Source organism: Saccopteryx bilineata, chromosome 7, assembly GCF_036850765.1.
Source record: "Saccopteryx bilineata isolate mSacBil1 chromosome 7, mSacBil1_pri_phased_curated, whole genome shotgun sequence".
NCBI classification, from domain to species: Eukaryota; Metazoa; Chordata; class Mammalia; order Chiroptera; family Emballonuridae; genus Saccopteryx; species Saccopteryx bilineata.
This window is the reverse complement of record NC_089496.1, coordinates 42,021,721-42,040,669: the sequence shown is the minus strand read 5'-3', so window position 1 is coordinate 42,040,669 and position 18,949 is coordinate 42,021,721. Positions and strand designations below refer to the sequence as shown.

Sequence of the window (18,949 nt, the reverse complement as noted above, 5' to 3'; positions counted from 1 at the left end):
TTCCACCTCCCAGAACCAAAGTAGATTACAAACTAATTTTAAGAACCATCATCTAGAAAAACCAACTTTGGACTAAACTAAGAGGACTCTTCAACCAAGGAACACTGAAAAAGGTACACTGAGACTGGTAGGAAAAGCGGAAATACGAAGAGGGCTGCCCAGCTCCCCAGAGCGAACAGCAGCCGGGGGAGACTTGCGTGGTGGGAAGTGAGTTTAGCAGAGAGGGGAGGGTCCTGAATCCCAGGAACAAAGCCCCAGCCTGCAGCCCAAGAGCCTAGAAGAGGCGTATGGACAGTATTTAGCTGGAAACAAGAGACGATACTGTTTGTGAGAAAGAGACTGATTTCTCAGACCCAGGATTCTTCTTAAAGGGACCACGCAGAAAACCTCTCTCACAACCACTTACCCAGGACTCCAGGGGACAGGGAGAGGACTGGAGTAGCAGGAAGAGAGTGTAATCTAGGAGGCACAGGGAAAAACATTTTGAGAGACAGTCACCCTAACCCCTGAGACGAGAACTCCCAAAATCTGAAGTGAATATTTCCCCTGGAAACAGCAATACCAGCAAAGGGAAGCAGGACACCAACCAAACAAGCTCTCTCGGGGCACTCAGAGCAGAGTCGCTTAGAAGGAGGGAGCTTTCAGGACTACAGTAGTGAGAGTTAGGGTTTGAGCTGCAGTGCCCCCACCCACACGGCTGAGGGCTTCCCCAAGGGTGGGCAGCGGTGGGACACGGAAGCACGGTTCTATCGGCAAGGGCGGAAGCCGGCTGGCCACCACTGAGGCCCAGGTGTGAGCTCAGTCTTGCCCGGCTGGGGAGGAGGAGACATGCAAAAGTGGTCAAGCCCACCTGCGGGCCACCTGCAATCCAGCCTGTAGGGGAAGGGCAGGAGCCCCATAAGGGGCAGAGACCCGCCCTTGAGCAAGGGCGCAGGAGCACAGCCTTGCCCCGCCTGGGAACCAAAGCTTGTAGCCTGACCTGGGAGCCAGCTCCTCCCACAGGGGTGGAGCCAAAAGCCCAGAACAGGTGGAATCCCACTACTGAGCGTGGGCACGCAGTCCCACCCAGCCTGTGGAGCCAAGGCTTGCAGCCGTTCCATGAGCAGGCTCCTCCTGCAAGGGCAAGGCGAAAGCCCGGAATCAGGTGGAGACCCGCAGCTGAGCAAAGGTGCTCACCCCTGCCCTCAAGGCCAAGCATAACGCCACCCGCAGGGGCGGGGCGAAGGCCAAGGCCACTGAGGCTTGTACACCTGAGCACGTGATTACAGCCACTCCCTAGAAGGAGAGGCAGAAACCACAGCAACAGCCCCAGTGGGCAGGCACCAGCAACACCCATACCCAAACTCCCTAGGCAGCAACAGCAGAGGGGGAGGCAGACCTGTAGACAGACCACACCTAGGGAACACAGAGGCCACACCAAGTGGATTCCAGTGGCCAAAACCTTCTTTTACACAGACAAAATGAGAAGGCAGAAAAATGCAACACAAATGAATCAAGAGAAATCCCCAGAAAAGGACTTAAATGAGTCAGATATAGCCAAATTACCAGATGCAGAGTTTAAAATAACAATTGTTAGGATGCTCAAAGATATTAGAACAATAGATACGTCATTACGAACACCTAAATAAAGAGATAGCAGGCCCTGGCCGGTTGGCTCAGTGGTAGAGCGTCGGCCTGGCTGCGGAAGTCCCAGGTTCAATTCCCGACCAGGGCACACAGGAGAAGCGCCCATCTGCTTCTCCACCCCTCCCCCTCTTCTTCTTCTCTGTCTCTCTCTTCCCCTCCTGCAGCCAAGGCTCCATTGGAGCAAAAGATGTCCCGGGCACTGGGGATGGCTCCTTGGCCTCTGCCCCAGGTGCTACAGTGGCTCTGGTCGCGACAAAGCGATGCCCCAGATGGGCAGAGCATCACCCCCTGGTGGGTGTGCCAGATGGATCCCGGTCGGGCGTATGCGGGAGTCTGTCTGACTGCCTCCCTGTTTCCAGCTTTGGAAAAATACAAAAAAAAAAAAAAAAAAGAGAGATAGCAAATATAAAAAAGGACAGTGAAATAATAAAAAAGAATCAGTCAGAAATGACAAATATAATATCAGAAATGAAGAACACAATGAAAGGAATTAAAAGCAGGATGGATGAAGCTGAGAATCGAATCAGCAAGTTAGAGGACAAGATAAATAAAGGCATGGAAGCAGAGCATAAAAAAAAAAAAGACTCAAAAAGTCAGAGGAAACACTAAGAGAGCTCTGTAACAACATGAAGAGAAATAACATCCACATCATAGGAGTTCCTGAAGAAGAAGAGAACGAACAAGGGATAGAGACTTTCTTCAAACATATCATAGCTGAAAACTTCCCTCAATTAAGGCAGGAAAACATCTCACAAGTTCAAGAAGCACAGAGGACTCCATTAAAGAGAAACCCAAAGAAATCTACACCAAGACACATCATAATTAAAATACCAAAGCTAAGTGATAAAGAGAAAATATTAAAAGCTGCTAGAGAAAAAAATACTATCACCTACAAAGGAGCCCCATAAGGATGACTTCCAACTTCTCAATAGAAACACTTGAGGCCAGAAGGGAATGGCAAGAAATATTCAAAGTAATGCAGAACAAGAGCCTACAACCAAGACTACTTTATCCAGCAAGGCTATCATTTAAAATTGAAGGAGAAATAAAAAGGCTTTCCAGACAAAAAAAACTCAAGGAATTCACAACAACCAAACCAAGGCTGCAAGAAATGCTAAGGGGCCTGTTGTAAACAGATCAAAGGACAAAAAGAATATACCAAAAGAGGAATACAGTTTTAAAGAATAAAATGGCAATAAACAATTACATATCAATAATAACCTTAAATGTAAATGGATTAAATGATCCAATCAAAAGACATAAGGTAGCTGCGTGGATAAGAAAACAGGACTCATACATATGCTGTCTACAAGAGACACACCTTAAAACAAAAGATGCACATAGACTGAAGATAAAAGGATGGAAAAAATACTGCACGCAAATGGAAATGAAAAAAAACTGGGGTAGCAATACTTATATCAGAAAAAATGGACTTTAAAACAAAGACTATAGTAAAAGATAAAGAAGGTCACTACATAATGATAAAGGGAGCAATCCAACAGGAAGATATAACCGTTATAAATATCTACGCACCTAATATAGAAGCAACTAAATATATAAAGCAGACTTTGATGGATTTAAAGGGCGAGATCAACAGCAATACTATAATAGTAGGGGATTTCAATACTCCACTAACATCACTAGACAGATCCTCAAGAAAGAAAATTAACAAAGAAACAGCAGACTTAAAAGGACATACTAGATCAACTCGATTTAATAGATATCTTCAGAACCTTTCACCCTAAAGCAGCAGAATATACATTCTTTTCAAGTGCTCATGGTACATTCTCTAGGATAGACCACATGTTAGGGCACAAAAGCGGTATCAACAAATTTAAGAAGATTGAAATCATATCGAGCACTTTGTCTGATCACAATGGCATGAAACTAGAAATCAACCACAACAGAAAAACTGAAAAATACTCAAACACTTGGAAACTAAATAACATGTTATTAAATAACAAATGGGTTAACAATGAGATCAAAGAAGAAATTTTAAAATTCCTAGAAATGAATGATAACGAGTATACATCAACTCAAAATTTATGGGACACAGCAAAAGCAGTCCTGAGAGGGAAGTTCACAGCATTACAGGCATACCTCAAGAAGCTAGAAAAAGCTCAAATAAACAACTTGACCTTGCATCTAAAAGAACTAGAAAAAGAACAGCAAGTAAAGCCCAGAGCTACTAGAAGGAAGAAAATAATGAAGATCAGAGCAGAAATAAATGACACAGAGGCTAAAGAAACAATACAGAGGATCAATGAAACCAGGAGCTGATTCTCTGAAAAGGTAAACAAGATCGATGAACCTTTAACCAGACTCACCAAGAAAAAAAGAGGACTCAAATAAATAAAATTAGAAATCAGAGTGGAGAAATAACTGACATAACAGAAATACAAAATACTGTAAGAAAATACTATGAAGAATTGTACGCCTAAAAACTAGACAACCTGGATGAAATGGACAAATTCCTTGAAACATATAAACTTCCAAAAATCAATCTGGAAGAAGCAGAAAACCTAAACAGACTGATTACAACAAATGAGATAAAACAGTTATCAAAAAACTCCCCAAAAAGAAAAGTCCTGGGCCTGATGGCTTCACAAGTGAATTCTACCAAATATTTGAAGAAGAACTAACTCCTATCCTTCTCAAGCTATTTCAAAAAATTCAAGAGGAAGGAAGACTTCCAAGCTCCTTTTATGAGGCGAGTATAATTCTGATTCCAAAACCAGGTAAAGACACAAAAAGAAAAAAAATTATAGGCCAATATCCCTGATGAATTTAGATGCTAAAATCCTCAACAAAATATTAGCAAACCGAATCCAGCAATATATGGAAAAAACCATACACCATGATCCAGTGGGATTTATCCTTGGGAGGCAAGGCTAGTACAATATTCGCAAATCAATCAATGTAATTCATCACATAAACAAAAGGAAGGGGAAAAACCACATGATAATTTCAATAGATGCAGAAAAAGCATTTGATAAAATCCAGCACCCATTCATGATCAAAACTCTCAGCAAAGTGGGAATACAGGGAACATACCTCAACATGATAAAGGCCATCTATGACAAACCCACAGCCAACATCATACTCAATGGGCAAAAATTAAAAGCAATCCCCTTAAGATCAGGAACAAGGCAGGGGTGCCCCCTTTCACAATTCTTATTCAACATAGTTCTGGAAGTCCTAGCCACAGCAATCAGCCAAAAAAAAGAAAAGGCATCCAAATTGGAAAAGAAGAAGTAAAACTATCATTATTTGCAGATGATATATTGTATATAGAAAACCCTAAAGTCTCAGTCAAAAAACTGCTAGACCTGATAAATGAATTCAGCAAGGTGGCAGGATATAAAATTAATACTCAGAAATCAGAGGCATTTTTATGCACTAACAATGAACAGTCAGAAAGAGAAATTAAGGATGCAATCCCCTTTACCATTGCACCAAAAAAATAAAGTACCTAGGAATAAATTTAACCAGGGAGATTAAAGACTTGTACTCAGAAAATTATAAAACATTGATAAAAGAAACCAGGGAAGATACAAACAAGTGAAAGCATATACCGTGCTCTCAGCTAGGAAGAATAAACATCATTAAAATGTCTATATTACCAAAAGCAATTTATAAATTCAATACAATACTGATTAAAATACCAATGACTTACTTCAAAGATATAGAACACATATGCCAAAAATTTATATGGAACTAAAAGAGAACACGAATAGCCTCAGCAATCTTGAAAAGGAAGAATAAAGTGGGAGGTATCACACTTCCTGATATCAAGTTATACTACAAGGCCATTGTACTCAAAACAGCCTGGTACTGGCATAGGAACAGGCATATAGATCAATGGAACAGAACTGAGAACCCAGAAATAAACCCACAGTTCTATGGACAACTGATATTTGACAAAGGAGGTAAGAGCATACATTGGAGTAAAGACAGCCTCTTCAACAAATGGTGTTGGGAAAACTGGACAGCTACCTGCAAAAATATGAAACTAGACCACCAACTTACACCATTCACAAAAATAAACTCAAAATGGATAAAAGACTTAAATGTAAGCCGTAAAACTATAAGCATCCTAGAAGAAAACATAGGCAGTAAGCTCTCTGACATCTCTCGCAGCAATATATTTGCCTATTTATCTCCACGGGCAAGTGAAATAAAAGACAGGATAAACAAATGGGACTATATCAAACTAAAAAGCTTCTGCATAGCTAAAGACAGTAAGAACAGAATAAAAAGACAAACTACACAATGGGAGAACATATTTGACAGTATGTCTGATAAGGGGTTAATAACCAAAATTTATAAAGAACTTGTATAACTCAACACCAGAAAGACAAACAATCCAATCAAAAAATGGGCAAAAGAAATGAATAGAACTTCTCCAAAGAGGACATACAGATGGCCAATAGGTATATGAAAAAATGCTCAGCATCACTAATCATTAGAGAAATGCAAATTAAAACCACAATGAGATATCACCTCACACCAGTCAGAATGGCGCTCATCAACAAAACAACACAGAATAAGTGCTGGTGAGGATGTGGAGAAAAGGGAACCCTCCTGCACTGCTGGTGGGAATGCAGACTGGTGCAGCCACTGTGGAAAACAGTATGGAGATTCCTCAAAAAATTGAAAATCGAACTGCCTTTTGACCCAGCCATCCCACTTTTAGGAATATACCCCAAGAACACCATAGCACTATTTGAAAAGAAGAAATGCACCCCCATGTTTATGGCAGCATTGTTCTCAATAGCGAAGATCTGGAAACAGGGTCCGTCAGTGGACAAGTAGATTATAAAGCTATGATACATATATACTATGGAATACTACTCAGCCATAAGAAATGATGACATTGGATCATTTACAACAACATGGATGGACCTTGATAACATTATACTGAGCAAAATAAGTAAATCAGAAAAAACTAAGAACTATATGATTCCATACATAGGTGGGACATAAAAATGAGACTCAGAGAATGGACAAGAGTGTGGGGGTTATGGTATGGGGAGAGGAGAGGGAGGGGGTTGGGGAAGGGGAGGGGCACAAAGAAAACCAGTTAGAAGGTGACGGAAGACAATTGGACTTTGGGTGATGGGAATGCAGCATAATCAAATGTCAAAATAACCTAAAGATGTTTTCTCTGAACATATGTACCCTGATTTATCAATGTCACCCCTTAAAATTAATTTTAAAAAAAGAAAGCACCTGTACTAATTTTATACCTTTCCTTTAAGACTAAAGTATCAAAAGAAACAAATACATATATATGTTCTTAAAATATATGTATCAACAAAATATTCAGTAAGGCTAGAAAGAACATGATTATCTCTGATGACGAAAACACTGACACCATGATGAATATCAGAATCACTGTACAGTAAAAAGGAGAACTGAATTTACACTCACCGCAACACACATTAGAAGCAGCCTTTGTAAAGAAGGCCCTGAAATTACCTAAATTCAGAACACACCAAAATATTCTACCTAGTAAGATTGGGTAGCAATATGAATTAACTAAATTCATGCTCTTTCAAATAAAAAGTTAAGTCAAATACTTAAAACGTCTTCAGCTTCCACACATCCAACTGGGCCTCAAGTGTTTCGTGTAAGTGGCTTATCTGGCAGAAATTCACAGTGGCAGAAAAACAGAATATACATGAGCAGATCCATCTAGGCCTGCAGATAGATCTCTAAATCTCTATTTACCCTTCATCTACATCCCATCCCAATCCAATCCAATTTTACAATCTGCCTCTTAAAATAATCATTTGATTCATATGGATGCCATTAGTAGTTTTATTTTTTTTATTTATTTATTTTTATTTTTTTTTTTTTTGTATTTTTCTGAAGCTGGAAACGGGGAGAGACAGTCAGACAGACTCCCGCATGCGCCCGACTGGGATCCACCCGGCACGCCCACTAGGGGCGACGCTCTGCCCACCAGGGGGCGATGCTCTGCCCCTCCGAGCAAGTCGCTCTGTGGCGACCAGAGCCACTCTAGCGCCTGGGGCAGAGGCCAAGGAGCCATCCCCAGCGCCCGGGCCATCTTAGCTCCAATGGAGCCTTGGCTGCGGGAGGGGAAGAGAGAGACAGAGAGGAAGGAGGGGGGGGGCGGGGGTGGAGAAGCAAATGAGCGCTTCTCCTATGTGCCCTGGCCGAAAATCGAACCCGGGTCCTCCGTACGCCAGGCCGACGCTCTACCGCTGAGCCAACCGGCCAGGGCTACCACTAGTAGTTTTAACTCTTAATCTTCTCATCCACTTAAGACACATTTCCTTTGTATTAGTGTGTTTAAATTTCTACAAGGGCTTCAACCTCATGCTGATATCAAAAGTTGGTAAATTACAGCTTTTGACCCATTTCGTAAACAAACTTTTAATGGATCACATTAAAGATTAAAAATCTCTCTGATTAAAAATCAGAAAAAACTAAAAACTATATGATTCCACACATAGGTGGGACATAAAAATGAGACTCAGAGAAATGGACAAGAGTGTGGGGGTTACGGTGGGGGGGGAGGAGAGGGAGGGAGTTAGGGGAGGGGAGGGGCACAAAGAAAACCAGTTAGGTGACGGAAGACAACTGGACTTTGGGTGATGGGAATGCAGCATAATCAAATGTCAAAATAACCTAGAGATGTTTCTGATTAAAGTACACCTATTTGTTTATGTACTGTCTATGACTGCCTTTGCACTGTACTGGCAGAGTTGATAAAGTTGAACAGTTCCAACAGAGACTCTGTATGTTACAGTTTATATATATAACCCAAAAACGTTAAAGTATCTACTATCTAATCTTTTGCAGAAAAATTTTCTGACACCAGATTTCAAAAACCACTTAGTAAGAAAAAAGAAAAATATCGTTTTAACACAGTATACAGAGATGTGCTGTAGGACTGGACACCTGAAATCCATATAATTATGTTAATCAATGTCACCCTAATAAATTCAACTTAAAAAGGAAAATATCTTAATATATTTGTACTGGTTACATTTTGAAATAACATTTTAGATTTTTTTGTATATGTGACAGAGAGAGGGGCAGATAGGAACAGACAGACAGGAAGGGAGAGAAATGAGAAGCATCAATTCTTCATTGTGGCATCTTAGTTGTTCATTGACTGTTTTCCCATATGTGCCTTGACTGGGGGGCTACAGCAGTAAGTGACCCCTTGCTCAAGCCAGCGACCTTGGGCTCAAGCCAGTGACCCTGGGCTTCAAACCAGAGACCTTTGGGCTCAAGCCAGTGACCATGGGGTTATGTCTATGATAAGCCAGAAACCCAACACTCAAGCTGGTAAACCCATGCTCAAGCCAGCAACCCCAAAGTTTCGAACCTGGGTCCTTTGCATCCTACTCTGACACTCTATATCAGGCGTTCCCAAACTACGGCCTGCGGGCCGCATGCAGCCCCCGATGTCATTTATCTGGCTCCCGCTGCACTTCTGGAAGGGGCACCTCTTTCACTGGTGTTCAGTGAGAGGAGCACTGTATGTGGCGGCCCTCCAACGGTCTGAGGGACAGTGAACTGGCCCCCTGTGTAAAAAGTTTGGGGACCCCTGCTCTATATTCACTGTACCACCACCTGGTAAGGCAACATTTTGGATATTTTCAGTTAAATAAAATATATTTACTAAAATTGATTTCACCTGTTTCTTTTTAATTATGTGTCTGCTAAATTTTAAATTAATTAGGTGGTGCAAATATTACTGAACAGCGCTTGTCTAGAAAATCTTATTTAAGCTAATAAATGTTGTTCCTATAAAAAACTTTCAACATTATTTACCATCCAACCTGAGAAACTGTTGAGAGTGACACAAATGTGACTAATACAAAGGGGATAGAACAGAATATGTGGGCACGTTAGAAAATATATGCGTAAGAATCTATTTCTATGAATACCACCCTTCTCCAAAGTATTTTCTACACAGATTTAGGAACTCTGGCTTAGTCATGTGACTTTTCTTCTCATGAAGTCCATTTTCCACATTCCCAATCACTCTACCCTGATGAAAAGTTGTTCTCATGCTATATGAAGTATAGAGGAATGTCATTCCCTTCCCTCCATGCGTAGTTCACAAAATTAAAAATCAGTGAGTACAACAGAGGGATTCACCATCTTAAATTCCGGAACACACGCACTTCGGTGCCTTGCTCTGTATTTAAACCTGAGTAAACTCCTCTGACTTGAAGCCTGGAAATAGAAACTTAGTAATGTGTCCTTACTGCTTCCAATTCTGTGATGAGAAAGATGTATTTCAAATTCAAAATTAAGTCATTAGAAAATATGACAGATTTTTAAATTTACTATCTTTTAAGAAACAATCTTATAAAATATCACTAGATGGAGCTGTGACTTCACAAATAAGAGTTTCTCGGCATCTTCAGTAATTTATGCAGCCTAATTTGTTGGAGTTAAACTGAGTGTAATTCTGAAACCACAATTACATTGTTTTCTTATATGCGGTATATAATGAACATCCTACTAATAACAAGTATTTAATTCTAGTTGTAGCCATTTGTCTTCTAATAATGCTGTATGTTAAATAATTGTCGATAAAAATTAGAAATTCAGAATGACAATGATATACATATTCTGGGGTTTTTATTTTTGTTTTTGTTGGGGTGGACCTGTGTTAGTGGAGAAAGAAATGGGAGAGGAAATCAACCAGGCTGCTATTTACCTGGGCCCAAAATGTTACTGCATCTTCCACATGACTTCCAACCACATCTTCAACTAAAATCAAATCATAATACAAAGCAAATTAGAAATTAATCAAGATCATCTACCTTTTACATCCAAAAATAATTTTTAATGTCAGTACCTTTATTGTATTGCGTATCTTCATCCATTTTGACAATTTCTGAAAAACTAAAACAATACAATATCTTGAATTGGGTTCTAACAATCTGTTAACAGTGAATAAACACTAAACCTAATGTTCAAAGTCCTACAAGCATGTTTTGTCCTAAATAAAGTTATCAAAATTCCAACTCCATATTAATAAAGACCTCAAAAATATTTGTTCAGGCCCTGGCCGGTTGGCTCAGCGGTAGAGCGTCGGCCTAGCGTGCGGAGGACCCGGGTTCGATTCCCGGCCAGGGCACACAGGAGAAGCGCCCATTTGCTTCTCCACCCCTCCGCCGCGCTTTCCTCTCTGTCTCTCTCTTCCCCTCCTGCAGCCAAGGCTCCATTGGAGCAAAGATGGCCCGGGCGCTGGGCATGGCTCTGTGGCCTCTGCCTCAGGCGCTAGAGTGGCTCTGGTCGCAATATGGCGACGCCCAGGATGGGCAGAGCACCGCCCCTGGTGGGCGTGTCCGGTGGATCCCGGTCGGGCACATGCGGGAGTCTGTCTGACTGTCTCTCCCTGTTTCCAGCTTCAGAAAAATGAAAAAAAAAAAAAAAAAAAAAAAATTGTTCATTCTTTTGTTTTTATATTGTATTTTGCAATTCATCATATACAAACGCCATCTTTCAAATTATCTCTTCAAACTTTTACAAATTTGCACCAAAGCGGATAATTCATGCACATTTTGATCAATTATTTAAATCAATACTTCATAACAATGTGCATGTTTTTTACAGTAATTGATGCCATCCCAAAAGTAGGACTTCCACAATTTACACAATATAAAACACTACAAATACGTACACAACAAATGCTTCAGATTAGTAATCAAATTTACTTTAAAGGCACGGTGGTTTTTGCTTTTGAAGATACCCTACAATTCAAGACTTGCAAAACGAGTCAAAATTTGCCCGTTACTTCAAAAATAATTTGCATTACATAATATATTTTCCCACTGCAAAATATTTCAAGATAAATGCCTACCAATTTATGTTATCCTTATTACACTAGAATATTGCTTTACATGCATAAATGTTAGTTCTTTGAAGGAAACTGAAAATACAGATTTAAGAGCTTTAAAATTATCCAAGAACATCACTGTACCAAAGTTTAAAACGCTCTCTGAACTTTCATGAAAGAAAAAAAGTTAGCTGTGTCACAGGAGGAAAAAAGTCAAAAAAAAACTTTAACTTTATTCTTCTAATTTTTGTTACAGCTTTTAAAAAAACTTTATTTTCCACATATACTAAGCAGCATGAAAACATCTTCAGAACAAAGATTCTTCGTCAACAAATAATTTTAAATTGAACAAACATTTTGTAAAACCAAGTGGAAATCACCTTAAGGTGACCCTGACTTAAATTGGTAAAAATGAAAATGTTTACTTTGGAAATCCCACCAGACGGACTAGGAAGCTATTTCTAGAATAGTCTGGAAATCGTACTTTAAAGGGGATCGGAAAGACTTCCGCCACAGCGACGGCGGCACACCTACGCAACCGCTTCCTGCAAACCCGTGTCACCAAATGGCCCTTCCCAATCTCCAATTCACCGCGAGAACTTGAAATTCGTGAATCCACGTCCTTCCTTAGCAATGATTCCGAGAGATTTTGAAGCTTAAATGGCACTGAAGAGAAAATTCCACCGTCTTCCCCGACCGAGGACCCTCCACCGGCGTCGCCCGTAGGCCCGGGGTGCCTGGCACCCTCGGACATGGGCCCGGGCTCGAAGGCGAAGGCCAGAAAACGGACCTCGCCATCCTCGTGACCTAACCGGGGACCATGGGTAAAACGATGGTCCTGGACGTGACCGCCATCGAACCTAGCAATAGGGCTCCTCCTGACCCCCCACTCGCCGCCACGGACTCCCTAGGAAGGTGCCCCCAGCCTCCCAGGCCGGGCCCCCTGCCCGCCGCCACCGCTCACCGTCAGCCGTCGGGCGCGCACACACTTACCGCTGGGACTCCACGCACCTCTTGCCCTTGCGCACGCGGTCCTGCGCCATCACCGGATCCTGCTCACGTGGCCGCTGAGGTTCGGGTCCCGCGGCGGGGCGCGCTGGGCGGGGCCGCGCACGCTGAGAGCCACGCACGCTGAGCCACGCACGGAGGGCGCGGGCGGGAGGAGTTCTGGGCCGGAGTGACCCCCGCCCTCCCCCATTCTCCCCGCTGGGCGTCAAGGCAGGTTCCTTGAACGAGGCGTCGAGGAACGGTGTCAAGTGGGGGGTCTGACTTTGGTGGTCTTTCCTAATGGTTTCACCCTGATGCACATTCTGCAACAGCGAAGTTAGAAGAATTCCCAACATTCTTTTTGCAAGATAGAAAAGAGAAATTGACACTGGTCAACGACAATGCGGTCTTCGCATTACTAGGTTGAAAACCGTTTTTCCGCCCACCCTCTCTCTCTTGTGTTGCAGCTTTTTTATTTTTTTCACGGCTTTAATGGAAGCATGGGGGACGTAATATAGCGTAGGTGTCTGGTTATATGTGCATATAACATAATTTGTGGCAGACCTTGCACAACTGTTAAAATTCTTTCCATTATTTTATTATCCTAATTGAGATGTAGTTAACAATATAAACTGCAGGTATTAAAAGTACACAAATTGATTAGAGCAAAGGTACAGTGTTGAAAAAAAAAAGGTACAGTGTTGAAATCATCCTCAAAATCAATATAACAATCATTTCCATTACCCCAAAAAGTTTCCTTGTGCCCATTTATAATACTTCGGTCTCCTACTTACTCCAAGGGACAGATTCTGCTTTGTTGGCATACGTAAGTTTGCATTTTCTAGAATTCAACGTTAATAAAATCATACAGGATGGACGTTTTGTTTGGTTTCTTTCAGCATAATTATTTTGAGATTCGTCTATTTTGTCATGTATATATCAATAGTTTACTATTCATGGCTAAATACCGTTCCATTGCATGATTTTAATACAGTGTATGTACTTTTTGAGAGGCATTTGCATTGTTTCCAGTTTGGGGTTGTTTCAAATAAAGCCGCTATGGATAATCAGGTGCTGGTCCCTGCATGAGCATACCCTTTCATTTCTGTTGGGTTAATAATCAGAGTAGAATGTTAGGGTCTGGTAGTTGTGTGTGTTTCACTCAAAGAAACTACAAGACCGTTTAACAAAGTAGTTTTACTATTTTATATTCCCTCCAGCAGTGTTTAAGAGTTCTAGTTGCTGTATATCCTCATCGTCATTTTATGGTCAGTGTTGTTTTAAGTTTAGACATTTAGGTAGAGTGGTATCTCTTTGTGGTTTTAATTGATTGTCTCTATTAACTAAAAATATTGAGCATCTTTTTTATTTTCTTTTTATATCGTTTCCTAGGTGAAGTGTCTGTTCAAACTTTTTCCTTTTTTTAAATTGTTTTCTTGTTGAGTTTTGCAGTTGATTATATACTGTGGACACAACTCCTTCAGAGTTGCAAATATTCTCTTCTACTTTGTGACTTGTCTTTTCATTCTCTAGAAAAGGTTATATCAAAGAGCCTTTCTTGATTGTGATGAAGTTCAGTTTATCATGCTTTTGTCTTGGGTCTAGGAAGTCTCTAGATAACCCAGAACAGTGGTCGGCATACTCATTAGTCAACAGAGCCAAATATCAGCAGTACAATGATTGAAATTTCTTTTGAGAGCCAAATTTTTTAAACTATATAGGTAGGTACATTCCTTATCGAGATAGCACCCACACGTGGTATTTTGTGGAAGAGCCACACTCAAGGGGCCAAAGAGCTCACATGTGGCTCGCGAGCCACAGTTTGCCGACCACTGACCCAGAACACAAAACGTTTCTCTTATATTTTATTCTAGAAGTCTTACATGTTTAGACTTGACATTTAAACTTAAAATCCTTTTTGAGTTTACTTTAAATAGTATAAGATGCAAAGCCTTACTTTTTTCTGTATGAATACCCATATCACTATCTCCTATCAAGGCTTATATTCCAACCCCGATCAAACACCCTCAAGATCTACCCCCAGATATTATTTCCTGCCAGTATTTTAACTAGAACCTGCAATTCATTCAGATTGTAACCTACCCTCAGGAAGGACTGAATTTCCCCACTAGGGTATGCTCAGACCTAATCCTAGTTATCAATTTGAAGACAATGAAAGGTGCCAGGGGTGAGTACTGAGGAAGACAAGTGTCACCTTACAATGTAAGTGCCTTAAAGTCTCTGCAGGGTCTTCCGGCAAGCACAGGTTGCTCTCCTCTAGCAAAGATGGAGGAGAGCCCTGGCCGGTTGGCTCAGCGGTAGAGCGTCGGCCTAGCGTGCGGAGGACCCGGGTTCGATTCCCGGCCAGGGCACACAGGAGAAGCGCCCATTTGCTTCTCCACCCCTCCGCCGCGCTTTCCTCTCTGTCTCTCTCTTCCCCTCCCGCAGCCAAGGCTCCATTGGAGCAGAGATGGCCTGGGCGCTGGGGATGGCTCTGTGGCCTCTGCCTCAGGCGCTAGAGTGGCTCTGGTCGCAACATGGCGACGCCCAGGATGGGCAGAGCATCGCCCCCTGGTGGGCAGAGCGTCGCCCCTGGTGGGCGTGCCGGGTGGATCCCGGTCGGGCGTATGCGGGAGTCTGTCTGACTGTCTCTCCCTGTTTCCAGCTTCAGAAAAATGAATAAAAAATAAAAATAAATTTAAAAAAATTTTAAAAAAAAGATGGAGGAGGCTGCTTCTACCAGTTCAAAAGTTCAAAAACACCTGAAGTCCAAGATCAGGCTTACCAGCACAAACATTCACACCCCATGACTCGAGTCTAGTCTTATCCTATCAGCATGCTGGCTTTGTTGGAGAGGATCAAGGCTGTGCATTCAGTTTCCTTTGCAGCCTTGCCACTTTTCTAGTAGCTTTGGGCAGGTTGCCAGTGCAGGTTGCTTGCATCTGCAGGAGATAAGACCTGGGTGCTACTGAGGCATTCTAGCATTGACGGCATGTCTTGACTTAAGTAGCTAACATGAGCCTTTGTTCAAGGTTTCTAAAACAGTTAACAATAGCTAACCAACACTTCCGTCTTTATTTCCATGAGTCCCATCCATTGTAATGCCACAGCTATGCTATAGCCTAACACAGGGGTCCCCAAACCTTTTACACAGGGGCCAGTTCACTGTCCCTCAGACCATTGGAGGGCCAGACTATAAAAAAAAAAGCTATGAACAAATCACTATGCACACTGCACATATCTTTTTTTTGTTTTTTGTTTTTTGTATTTTTCTGAAGCTGGAAACCGGGAGAGACAGTCAGACAGACTCCCGCATGTGCCAGATCGGGATCCACCCGGCACGCCCACCAGGGGGCGATGCTCTGCCCCTCCTGGGCGTTGTGCCCAGAGCCACTCACTCTAGTGCCTGGGGCAGAGGCCAAGGAGCCATCCCCAGCACCCGGGCCATCTTTGCTCCAATGGAGCCTCGCTGCAGGAGGGGAAGAGAGAGACAGAGAGGAAGGAGAGGGGGAGGGGTGGAGAAGCAGATGGGCGCTTCTCCTGTGTGCCCTGACGGGGAATCGAACCCGGGACTTCTGCACGCCAGGCTGACACTCTACCACTGAGCCAACCGGCCAGGGCCCACATATCTTATTTTAAAGTAAAAAAACAAAAAGGAAGTAGTACTGTACATGAGCGATGCCGCAGTTTGCTCTCACTGACCACCAATGAAAGAGGTGCCCCTTCCGGAAGTGTGGCTGGGGCAGATGAATGGCCTCAGGAGGCCACATGCAGACCGCGGGCCATAGTTTGGGGACCCCTGGCCTAACATGTCACCTTCCACCTGCACTTCACCCAAATCCACTAGAGCAGTGGTTCTCAAAGTGTGCACCAGGGCACACTGGTGCACCCTAGAAGATTTCCAGGTGTGCCCTATGGTATTCCAGAGAAATATGAGCCTATTGGGAACCAAAAAACCAACAAGGTTTTTGGAGTTTAGATTTTTGGGGGACAGAGGTGTGGGGAATTGGCTGTAAGCTGACAGTCTGCCCAACACCCCACCTCACTTGCCTGATTAGGTTGCAAAAGGCTGTTAAGCTGTAGTGCTGAATTCTTTACACCGCCCCCCATGTTCCCCAAAAGACTGGAGGCAAGTTTCTTCTATCCTCTGTTTGGTGCAAAGTTGATATGTATGGTGGAGTTTTCTGGACTCAACACAAGAGTAAAAAAAGCCTGACCAGGTGGTGGCACAGTGGATAGAGCGTCAGACTGGGATGCCGAGGACACAGGTTCGAGACCTCAAGGTCGCCAGCTTGAGTGCTAGCTCATCTGGTTTGAGCAAAAGCTCACCAGCTTGGACCCAAGGTCGCTGGCTCGAGCAAGGGACTACTTGGTCTGTTGAAGGCCCGCAGTCAAGGCTCATATGAGAAAGTAATCAATGAACAACTAATGTGTCACAATGCACAACAAAAAACTAGTAATTGATGCTTCTCATCTCTCCGTTCCTGTCTGTCTGTCCCTGTCTATCCCTCTCTCTGACTCTCTGTCTCTGTTAAAAGAGTAAAAAGAGGCCCTGGCCGGTTGGCTCAGCAGTAGAGCATCGGCCTGGCGTGCGGGGGACCCGGGTTCAATTCCTGGCCAGGGCACATAGGAGAAGCGCCCATTTGCTTCTCCACCCCCCCCCTCCTTCCTCTCTGTCTCTCTCTTCCCCTCCCACAGCCAAGGCTCCATTGGAGCAAAGATGGCCTGGGCGCTGGGGATGGCTCCTTGGCCTCTGCCCCAGGCGCTAGAGTGGCTCTGGTCGTGGCAGAGCAACGCCCTGGAAGGGCAGAGCATCGCCCCCTGGTGGGTAGAGCGTCCGCCCCTGGTGGGCGTGCCGGGTGGATCCCAGTCGGGCGCATGCGGGAGTCTGACTGTCTCCCCCATTTCCAGCTTCAGAAAAATACAAAAAAAAAAAAAAGAGTAAAAGGAGTGGAATTCTTCAATGTATTTATGAGGAAATGAGAGTTTGCCTTTCAAATATTTGCCCAAACATTGAAGAAATCGCTAGGACACATCCAGCTCACGTTTCTCAAAAACACAAGAATGATAAAATTTAACACTTTCGTGCCGGGACCTGCCGAATTTACTAAATCTTACTAAAAATGTATCTATATATACAAAAAGATAACTTTTTGTCATTTTTATTTTTTAATCCTTTTTTACAAATTCTAAAAATAACAAAAAATGTAACATAGAAGTGTTTTTTAATATCAGAATAAATTTAATTTTGTTGTGTTTATTTCATTTAATTACCATAAAAACACGCTTGGACTTTATTTTTTTTCTTTAATATTTGACTTATTAAAACATATTTCTGTTGGTGGGACTGTAAAGTAGTACAACCATTATGGAGGAAAGTATGGTGGTTCCTCAAAAAACTGAAAATAGAACTACCTTATGACCCAGCAATCCCTCTACTGGGTATATACCCCAAAAACTCAGAAACATTGATACGTGAAGACACATGTAGCCCCATGTTCATTGCAGCACTGTTCACAGTGGCCAAGACATGGAAACAACCAAAAAGCCCTTCAATAGAAGACTGGATAAAGAAGATGTGGCACATATACACTATGGAATACTACTCAGCCATAAGAAATGATGACATCAGATCATTTACAGCAAAATGGTGGGATCTTGATAACATTATAAGAAGTGAAATAAGTAAATCAGAAAAAAACAAGAACTACATGATTCCATACATTGGTGGAACATAAAAATGAGACTAAGAGACATGGACAAGAGTGTGGTAGTTACCAGGGGTGGGGGGGGAGGGAGGACATGGGAGGGAGGGAGGGAGAGGGGGAGGGGGAGGGGCACAGAGAACTAGATAGAGGGTGACGGAGGACAATCTGACTTTGGGCGAGGGGTTTGCAACATAATTTGATGACAAAATAACCTAGACATGTTTTCTTTGAATATATGTACCCTGATTTATTAATGTCATCCCATTACCATTAATAAAAATTTATTAAAACAAAAACAAAACAAAACAAAAAAACATATTTCTCAGAAATTTGTATATAGTACGCCTACAATTATTTGTAGGATTTTAAATGCACCTGACTTCAAAAAGTTTGAGAACCACTGCACTAGAGTAACTGTGATGCTACGTGCCAGGAGTTATCACTATCCCACTTACTAACAACTATGGGATCTTTATTGTCATCTGTCCAGTGAATAAGCCAATCACAGAATCCCATCCTGAAGTTATGCTAAGTGTGTTCCTGGTACTCATTTTAGCCTGATTTAACCCCTACCCCAATCAAAAGCAAAGCCTAAGACAAATGTTTACATCAGGTAATTTATTTGGGAAGGGATCTTAGAGAACCTGTTTGTACACGCAGACCCAAAGAAAAGCCCCTACCTTCAAAATCTACCTCCATAAACAGAGGGCAGGGAAAGACCCAAGAAAGAGGCAGGACACTCCAGTCTGGCAATTAACAGAGTTTATTAAGGGAAAGTTACAGATGAGGCATG

At 42.4% G+C, this 18,949-nt stretch overlaps 1 protein-coding gene across 1 annotated transcript in view; it reads right to left on the bottom strand.

The window, feature by feature from the left end:
* STK31 (serine/threonine kinase 31) overlaps positions 1–10,515 on the bottom strand; it is a 99,217-nt gene extending 88,702 nt beyond the window's left edge. The window contains exons 1-2 of the mRNA XM_066239300.1: positions 10,478–10,515; positions 10,337–10,389 (exon numbers count right to left, since the gene is read on the bottom strand). Of these exons, the coding sequence (XP_066095397.1) occupies positions 10,337–10,389; positions 10,478–10,505 (81 nt within the window). The 5' untranslated portion in view covers positions 10,506–10,515. The remainder of the gene's footprint in view (positions 1–10,336; positions 10,390–10,477) is intronic.
* Between the last annotated feature and the right edge of the window lie 8,434 nt (positions 10,516–18,949).